The sequence below is a fragment of the Podarcis bocagei genome, assembly GCF_964188305.1.
Source record: "Podarcis bocagei genome assembly, chromosome: 3".
NCBI lineage: Eukaryota > Metazoa > Chordata > Lepidosauria > Squamata > Lacertidae > Podarcis > Podarcis bocagei.
Genome location: NC_138127.1, coordinates 37,724,608 through 37,734,191, shown reverse-complemented (window position 1 = coordinate 37,734,191; position 9,584 = coordinate 37,724,608). Strand labels below are relative to the sequence as shown.

Below are 9,584 nucleotides of genomic sequence, written 5' to 3'. Positions count from 1 at the left end.
CTTTGCTGCCTCTGCCCAAATCAATGGGGTGAGGTGAGAAAACTTTGCTTGGAAGGCCCTCACCCTCCCATAGAGGAATACTGTCTACAGAGAAGTAAGCGCCATTCAATCAAATTAGGCCTGCTCCTAGATATATTTATGTTTGCAATCCTACACCCACTTCTCCGGAAATAAGAGCTGCTGAATTCAGTGAGTAGAAGTGCAGAGGACTGTACTATTGTACAAGTAAAATGTTTTGCTTGACCAGACTATAGGTATTGCAGTACTACCAGAAAAGTGGAAGAGCTTTGAACATCAAGCTAGACAAAGTGGAGACATAAGTAAACTAAGTTTACATTTTTTTCTACCGGCAGTTTCTTTTGCAAACTAGCTTCTTTCTTAGCCTTATTGCGGTTATAAACAACAAAGGCTGTGTACACACCCTGGGAAATGTAGCTTGCTAAGAGTACTCAGAATTATTGTTCTGGGTCAACTATGGTTCCCAGCATTTGATGCATGTGGGTGTGAAATTCTGCTTTAAATGTATGGTTGCATATGCAGCAAAAGAAGGTAGTAGTACCCAAAGAACAGGTGGGAAACCTGTGGCCCCTCCGGAGGATGTTTATCTGCAACTTCCATTATTCCTATTCACTGATCATGCTACCTCAGATTGTTCGGCTTTGGAATTCAACAATATCTGGAGAGCCATACATTTCCCATTCCTGCCTTAGAGGCTAACAAATTTGTTATGGCATAACCTTTTTAAGTCCAGAAAAGCTTATGCAACAATAAGGTTGTTACGTCATTAAACATAAGGGCTTGTTTTTGCTGCTTCATACTACCACAACTACCCCTCTGGAAATCCTGTGGTTACCCAGATGTCAAACATACTAAACGCAATGGCACTTGCTTACAGATATGTGTACTACGATGAATCCTTATAATTTAAGCAGGGGCAAAACTAGGTCCTATCGCACCCGGGTCAAATACCCATATGGCACCCCCCATGTGCATTAGCATACACACACAGGCTGGGAGCCTCAATTGCACCCCTCTGGAGGCTTCACTACAGCAAGAAACCTGGCTAGCCCCCCCACCCACCCCACATGTAGCTACTGCTCTGCTTTAAAGTATGTTGTTTTAAACTCAGTCAGGCTTACTTCCAAGTAGCATGCATAGTGTTAGGCTTTATGCACACTTTCTTGGCAGTAAGCTGCACTGAACTCTGTGGGACATGTTTCTGTTGGAGCAGCCTCTCAGTAAACACATTTGCTTCACCTCCCCCCTCAGTATATAAAAAAAGTGTGCTAAAACTAGCCAAGCACATGGATAATAGGGTTTTACATCTTTGAGAATAGTATCTATAGTGGCTTATCTTTCTGTTGGGGGACCAAAGTGCACCATCACATGCAAATCAGGCTCATTGTTTTATTTAAAGCTCTCAAATCAAGACTTTGATAATGTAAAAGAAGGCGCAAGCTGCAAGCCTCCAGGCAATGCTTGGTGTAGGTTTATAAGTGGCTCTAAGCATTATTTCAGGAGCTTTGCTGAAGTGATGCTTGAGTCAGTATTTTGCAACATGTTCTTGGAGGTTCTAAGCATAACACTTTGAAAACAATTATATTTTATGTTAGTTCTCTTTTCAGCTTATGTTCTTGTTATGCAAGCCCTGCAAGCCTTCCTAGCAAGTAGACAGGAAAATGCTGTAGAGCAGCCTTTGCCAACCTACTGCTGTCCTGTTATCATTGGATGACAACTCCCATCAACCCTGACCATTGGGCTAAGCTGGATGGGGCTGATGGAAATTGTAGTCTAAAACACCTGAAGGCCAGCAGCTTCGTGAAAGCTGCTGCAGAAAATTACATTACAGTCAGGTTACAGTAATACTTCAAAAGAGAACTCTCACAGTATCATTAGACTGGGAGGTATCAAGTGATCATCTGGTGCTCCCAAGGTAATATAAACAGCTAGGAGGTTTGTCAGGCCAATTTCCCCCCAACACCTCCTTCGACATTCCATGTTGCCGTGCCGTTTCGTTCTTGCTCCTTTTTAATTTGCAAGCCAATATTTTTCTGCAAGCTTGGGGTGTCTGCCAAATGTGTAGAAACCCTACCTTATCTGTGCGTGGCTCCATTTTGCTGTCCTGCTGATAAGCACGGGACTACCAAGCTCATTATTAGATATAGCAATGATGAAGCAAATGAGAATATGGAGACACATTTCTTCACATGTGATCTGTAATTATATCAGTATATTATTATTTCATCGTTGCTAGACATTGTAATACTTATGTTACCTTAAATGGTAAAATTGACACTGAAAGGCAAAACAATCTAAGCAGAATGGATATTCTGAGCTGGGGGTGGGGGTGATTATATATAATTAGCAATTAACTGGAACACAGGGTACATGTTTATTTTAATTTGAAAGTTAAAACAGTGTCTAACCACAGGAGGCGAACACAATACTAACTCTTAATCTGTCCTTGTGGTATTGACCAAACAAGCACAAAGAAAAACAAAGCCATTTTGCTATGCTTGTTTGTTTTCAGAAACAAATGCATATCTAGAATCACTAGCAAATGTTATACATGGGACGGCGAGGGCACAGGACATCTCTCTGACCAAAAACTGGAGATTGTGCTTGCTAAAGTTCTTTTGCAGCTGCTGGTGTTGCAATTATTAGATTCATAAGAGCTGAAATGATAAAAACAGATGGTTAATTGCTCTGTTTTTTTCCTGTTCAATCTTTTGCACTGGCAGTGCTTTCAAAAGAGATTCTAGTTAGTGTGGAGGGAAAAGCAACATTTATGTTTGCACATTGATATATATATGTTTACGATCAATAAAACACAAAATTATGGATATCATATGTGTTTCTGACAGCATGCCACATCTTTTCCAAGTTAAGAAGCTGATGCAGAAAGTACAGATGCTGCAGGATATTTCTAATAATGGTGAATGTACCAATGATGCCCAATTCCTTGTGGAAGTGAAGCATAGCATGTGCGGAAGGAGAAAACACTTATTACATGTTTACAATAAATCCACTGCCTGTTCAACATATAAGATATAAATTTCAGTCTGCCTTTATGCTTGAAGACAGTAAACATTTATTTTACAACAAAAATTATAGAAGTAAAACTGTAAAACAAAAATTGCTTCCACACTTGAGAAGAATCAGGAAAGGGTTGACATTATTTCTTCCTCAGGCATAGCCCTCTGCTTTTCTGAGGCCAGGGATGTTAGACAAAGGCCAAAGTCCAGCATGTCTGGTGGACATGCCTCAGGCCTTACATTTACCTGATAGGATTTATTTTTTCCTTTGAATATCAGTTCCTTGCTGCACAACATGCTTTGCTGAGTTTTGGAAGTGGCTAATGGTGCAGTGTGGTCTTGTGGCAAGCGGGGGGTCACTGAAAGTAAAAGGGCTTGTGAGGAACAGGGACTTAGCTGCGTAGTTCCTGATTTGTGAAAGATGACACTTAACACTCAGATTTAGGGTCCAGTTCTCCTATATGTGATGTAAACAAACCATCGGTCACAAAGAGTTCTCTAAACAACGGTATACAACAATAAGGTCCATTAATTGTCATCTCTCAACTACAGTCTTTAGAGCAATGTGGAGAATTATCTGCAGTAATAACCTGACTGTCCTCTGAAGAAGAGTCCACTGCCTTAGAGGAGGTGGCATCCATAGGAGGGGCACCACCATCCCTTTCAATGTGTGGATGCATCTCAGGTTCAAAGGCCTGATCAATACTTCCTCTGTCACTGGCTTCTCCTTCAGATTCTTCTGCCATTTTGTCTTGGGACTCAGCTGCGTCTTCTTCTTTCTCGTATAAGAAGTTGCAAATCATGTTAGGTCTGCTGTATGAGAAATCTTTGTCCTTAAGCTCTAGCCATTCCACACCACCACCTGACAGAGAGAGAGAGAGAAATCAGGAAGAAGATGAGTTGGGGACAGGATTTTAAAACTTTTTAAACTACAGTAGTATTAAATTCACTAGTCACATCTATTCTTTCTCTTTTTCCTTTGGTCCCTTCCCCTTTCTTTGTCAGTGCCTTGATTTAGATAGTAAGTTCTTCAGAGGAAAAGAATGAATGTCATTCTATAAAGCGCAATCTATTTTAATGGTTGCATATAATCACCATCAATAGGAAGTTTTAGGGTTAATCATGTAGCAGTAGTTAAGGAATACATTCATATACGCCATAAGAATACCAGCTGAGGGAGATGGGGACATAAGGAGTTTTGCAGATATTATTGATAGCAAACTTATAAACAGGCCTGGTATGTTACCAAGTCAGGGCCAGGATTTAACTGGGATCACTAAAACAAAGTACCAGAACCACAACTCCTTGTAGGCTCAGTTACTTCCAAGTGGAGTAGAAGTGGTGCCAAGAGAGGGTATGTTTATGAACAAGGGAGGTTAGAAAGAAGTGAAGCAATATACAGGAACTGTGCAAAGGAGGGTGGTGAAGCAATGCATGACATGTAGAAATCTGGTGAGCATGCAAAATGGGATTTCTAGAAGGGGAACTATAGAAAGCAACAGCAATTTTCTCAGAACCACCTATGTTCTCTTCTCCTTCCTTCTTCTCAGTCAGGAGTGTCCGTGTCATGTTCAGCTTCTTCATTGTGTGGCATTTATATTTTAGCTGTATTTTTTGGTTGCCTTCTGCATCTAGTATAAGGAAAAATTACAGATTATTTTTAAGTGGTAACTTTACTCTTTGCAATGTTCCCCCTGCCTAAAGTTCTCTTGAGCTTTTGAAAAACTTAGAACAAAAGTCTTCCTTACCATGATCTTCATTTTCTTCAAATACCAAACAGGTACCAAGAGTATCTGGGAATGAAAATGAACATTTTGTTAAGGAAAGTGCAGGTAACTTTTTAAATGAATAACACTCAAAAGAGCGGTATCTACTCTCGTTAAGCAATAGATTTAGAAGATAAGTGTATGAAAAGTTAGGGCCAGAAGAGCTGATTAGTTCATACAAGGGACTTTTGTTTGCTTGCTTCCTTTTTTCTTATTTAATCAGTTTACACCAATGCCATATTACAAACTTCTCAAAACTCCCCTCAATTTCAAAAGCAATTTGCAAACAGATATGGTAGCTAAAACTTGGATGTGAAAATTGTTGTCTGCTTTTAGTTAATGTTAACATCTCCTATGTTTGTATTTAGGTGTTTTTACTGTGATGTTATTTGAGAATTTATGGGTGAGATCCAACACTATGCCAGCAGATGCAACAGGACTTCCCCTACCTCATCTCCCCGCTGTGCCCCTCCCCTGCTTCCTTGCGTCCCCAACCCTAAGCAGATTTTGGGTGCGTGGGGGGAGGGGCTGCAGGAGGAAGGATAATTTCCATTTGTGCAAGTTGAAGTTCATTGTGCAAGCAGGACACTTGAACTGGATATCAGCCTAAATGTATTTGCTTTTTCTCTGTGTGGAAAAACAGCAAAGGTATACTACTAATAAAAAATAATTCTGCCTTGGCTCACATGACTAGTTTTATTGTGCATTGGATCCTGGCTTATGAAAAGAAGTATAGTATTCATAAAACATTTTCTTACCTTCATATTCTCCAGCAAAAACATATCTGTCTACTTGCAAAATGGGCCTCTCTGTGTCTACTCCCTGCAAATAATAAAAAGAAGAGTCACGGCTGCATTTAACAAAAAGATCATTAAATGCAAATACCTCCCAAGTAATTTTGACTCAAAGTGCAGCCTAAACTGGTGAAGTCTGTAACGTTTATGAAAGGTTACAGATATCATTGTCATTCACAAAGAGCACGCAGTCTCTATTTTGACAGTGTTTATGTACCCTAAGCTGATCAGAACTTCCCACTTCGTGTGCACACAACAAAACGAAGATATGCACATTCTTCATACATGACAGTACTTCCCCCCACAACAACCGCAAACCAGACTATAGTAAGCAAAACACCTATATTGACTTTTGTAGGTTCTGAATAGAGGTTTGTTGTTCTTAACAAAAACTGCAAAGATGGAAATTTGTATTAATCACACTCACCAAAATCTTGCACTTGTTATCACATTTTTCCAGAAAGTCTGAATCAATTATTCCCGACAGTTCCACCATGACCAATTGTTCCTGGGGGCAGAAAGTTTTTAAAATATATTTAAAACAATGTATTCATAAACTCAATCTCCCTTTCAGTCCAGCAGATGGAGCCCATCTGCAAATATATTACTGCTATACAACCACTTTCCAGGAGCACATATACAAACACATCCACCCAACCATCAACCTCTATGTTGAAATTGCATGCATTTATATTTTCAACCAAGTTTGTGATGCTATGGGAGAGCAAGACATCCACACCTTCTTCTCCCCTCCAAGTTTCAGTAGGTTGGATATCTCACATTAGTTAGTTTTGCTCTAATGCAATGAAAGTGATGTGCATCTTTCTCCAGTGCCAATTTGCAGCTGCAGCTGACTATTTCAAGTCTTATATTTGTTTCATTAAAAAATAAATAAATCTGTTGCCTTTACTTTATGGCTTTTCAAAATGTTTCACTGCTCTCACCAACTTAGGACATGGAAACAAAATCTTAACAAATCAGTTTAGAGTAAGTATCAACTTCTGATTCTGTATTCCTAAGTAGTGCCCACTAGAACTGTTACTAATAAATATGCACCAACATATGCAAGAGGTAGACGAAAGCAATTCTGCTCTTCTGAGTTATAGTAAAAGAAACATAAGATGCATTCACATTTACCGTCTATTTTCAAACACCAGCAGTTTACTCCCACTTAATTCCAGCAGTAAAGCACTTCACTATTGTACATTCTGCACTGCCATTTCAACCCAGAGTAAACTAACGCTGCCTCTTTCTGCTTTTTTCATAGGCTGACATAAAAAGTACTAGCACTCCCACATTTTCTTCCAGCACCAAGTAGGGGAGTATGCAGGAGCTATATACAGTTGGAAAGTAGGTACTGTACACTCTACTCCTTAACCATTTACATACAATGTTTCAATCATCCTTAGGGAGACAGCATGAAAACTACTGATGGAAGATGCAGCTGTAGTTACTGTCACTGCTGGCCCAGAGTAACTCCTGCAGAACAGAGCCATGTTCAACACAATATCCAGCAGTAAAATGCCTGCTGAAATTCATTAATGTTTATTATCAAAGTAATAAAAGGGCATGTTTTTCGCCTTTCCGTTGAGGCTATATTCCAGGTGTACAACACATGCTTTGCCCGTAGAAGGGCCAAGTTCAAAGCCGCATCTCAAAAGTTATGGAGCCGGGAAATATTACTGTCTGAGATGGAGGGGAACATGGACTTCAGGGAGGTAGACAGACTGTATTCTGTCGGATCAGGATGGGAGCATGTGACCTTCCAGACTCGCAACTCCCATCAACCCCAGGCACCATTGCCATTGGGATGGATAATGGGAGTTGTAGTTCAGCAGCGGCTGGCACTCTGCACATGAACCAATATAACCTGACAGCATGTATAAGATATACATGTATTATTTTATACCATGAAGTAATCATTTCAGTGATACTGGATATGGACCAGTGGAGGCAGAAGGCTTTTGAATATTAGGAGATCCAAGTGTTGCACCTATTTCACTACAGAGAATGGTGCTCCAAGACTCTCTACTTCAGGCATCCCCAACTTTCGGCTCTCCATATTTTTTGGGACTACAATTCCCATCATCCCTGACCACTGGTCCTGTTAGCTAGGTATCATGGGAGTTGTAGGCCAAAACATCTGGAGGGCCGCAGGTTGGGGATGCCTGCTCTAGTTTCACTTCGCAACGGATGGAGAGGTGAGTCATGGCATTAAATGCTGGCGATGACAAGACTAATGCCAGGAATCGAGTCCGACCGAGCTCAGCAGAACTTATTTCCATGTAAATATGCGTGTGCATCAGGTTGCCCTGAGGAAGCGCAATCCCCATCACCCATCCGTAGGCGTCAGCCCGGGACTCCCAACGAACCCGCGACGCTGCTCCCACGGCTCTCGGCGCCACAAAGAAAGGCCCAGGCTGAACCACTGGCAGGCCGCTTTCCCTGCTCAGACCCCGCAGCGGGAGGGCAGCCGGCAGCCTCGTCGCGAGGTGAGCCGCGGAGCAAGCCCCGCGGGGTGGGGGGAGAGCCCATTCCTGCCACCCACCTCCACCTCCACCTCTTCCCCGTCGCGGGGTCCTTCCGCGGCCTCCATGCCGGTAGTGCCTCAACGAGTGTCACGTGATCCCCCTGCCGCCGCCGCCATCTTACGCAGGACCCTTTCGGCAAGAGCAGCGCCTCTGGTTGCTGCAAGGAGGACTCTGGGCAGGGACGGGAGAGCCGCTCAGTTCGCAGGCTTGGGGCGGCGGCTTCTGCTCAGAAGCAGCCGAGGGGGAGACAGGTACAGTTCAGGCAGTCTAATGACCCGACCAAGCGTGTGGGGATATACAGTATATATCCTGACCTATAGAGAACTTCGGCGGGGAGCGGGGGAAAATGCTCGCTTGTATCTTCCGCCTTTTTAACATAAATGTGGATCATTTCGCGGCTTTCCTGCTGTTTAGCGAAGTTCTCTCTTTTAACGACTGTTCTCTTCACTGGCCATCCTCTCGTCCCGGATACATTTTTAAATTTAAAGTATTTATATTCCGCTTTGCGTATAAAACTGCAAAGCACGGTGTAAAAATTAAGCCGCCCACTGTGCCATAGTAATAAAAATAACAAGACGTACATCCAAAGGAAACGGACAAAACCTTAATGTTAGCTGCGTAATTTAGAACTAAAATAATGTACCCCTTCATTAAGAGGAGCTCTCTTGTTCTTTATTTTTCGCGCCAGGTCATCAAGTATTAAGGTCAGTAGGCTGCTTTTTAAAATAGCAGCTGCTGGGAACACAAGCCAGTCATCCGTCAAACTAATTCTTCTAATCGTAACATTGCAGTTTCACCTTCTCTTTTGATAAACTCTGCATGATCTCAGATGTACTCTCCCTTTTATCTTGATGTAAGCCATATACTGTATAAATAATGCTCTGAAAACCTGCACCCCCCCTACTAAACTATGTATTTTAATTACACTATCTTGCTTCAAGACTTAGAATTTTAGCAGCACACAGGTAAATTAATCTCATAAGTTTTACACAAGCAGGGAAATAATTTAATACTGTTTCCTTGGTGAAGACAAGAGGGAGTAATAAGCAGCTGAGATTTCAGTACTGTACTAGTTCAACTTCATGAAACACAAAAACCAAACCAAGGCTGGTATGGGGTGTTACATTCATAATAATAATAAAGCTGGTTATTCATTTATTTGTGATGAGATACATACTTGAAATGGAGAATTAACACAAGAAATGAGAGGATAAAAGTTGATGTTATTTTATTAATGCATATTTGATATTAAGCAATCTCATTTTGATTTAGTCAAGAATGTTACCAGTAGTGGCAAAGCCACAGGTATCATACACTTAATGTTACCTGTATAGGGTGTTAAAAGGCAACTTGTGTACACAACAATGTAAGGGTATTGATATAAACACCATTACTGTTATGGATTCTTAAGTGCTACTCCACAACAGGTTAGCAATACCTCCATGATGTTGGTCTCTA

The 9,584-nt window shown here is 41.4% G+C and overlaps 1 protein-coding gene across 1 annotated transcript; it reads right to left on the bottom strand.

The window, feature by feature from the left end:
- Positions 1 to 3,067: 3,067 nt before the first annotated feature.
- GTF3C6 (general transcription factor IIIC subunit 6) lies at positions 3,068 to 8,365 on the bottom strand. Its single transcript, XM_081186756.1, has 6 exons — positions 8,144 to 8,365; positions 6,023 to 6,103; positions 5,560 to 5,623; positions 4,784 to 4,828; positions 4,556 to 4,666; positions 3,068 to 3,897 (listed from the first exon to the last, which is right to left on the bottom strand). Exons 1-6 carry the CDS (start codon positions 8,189 to 8,191, stop codon positions 3,578 to 3,580), a joined length of 669 nt encoding a protein of 222 aa, XP_081042882.1. The 5' UTR covers positions 8,192 to 8,365; the 3' UTR covers positions 3,068 to 3,577.
- Positions 8,366 to 9,584: the final 1,219 nt, after the last annotated feature.

Excerpts from the sequence above, each read along its gene's own strand:
- GTF3C6 (XM_081186756.1), bottom strand. The coding sequence starts at position 8,191 with ATGGAGGCCGCGGAAGGACCCCGCGACGGGGAAGAGGTGGAGGTGGAG. Across the intron at positions 4,829-5,559 it reads TTTTGCTGGAGAATATGAAG|ATACTCTTGGTACCTGTTTG; the intron begins GTAAGAAAATGT and ends TTTCATTCCCAG. Across the intron at positions 3,898-4,555 it reads GGAAGGAGAAGAGAACATAG|GTGGTGGTGTGGAATGGCTA; the intron begins GTGGTTCTGAGA and ends TCTCTCTGTCAG.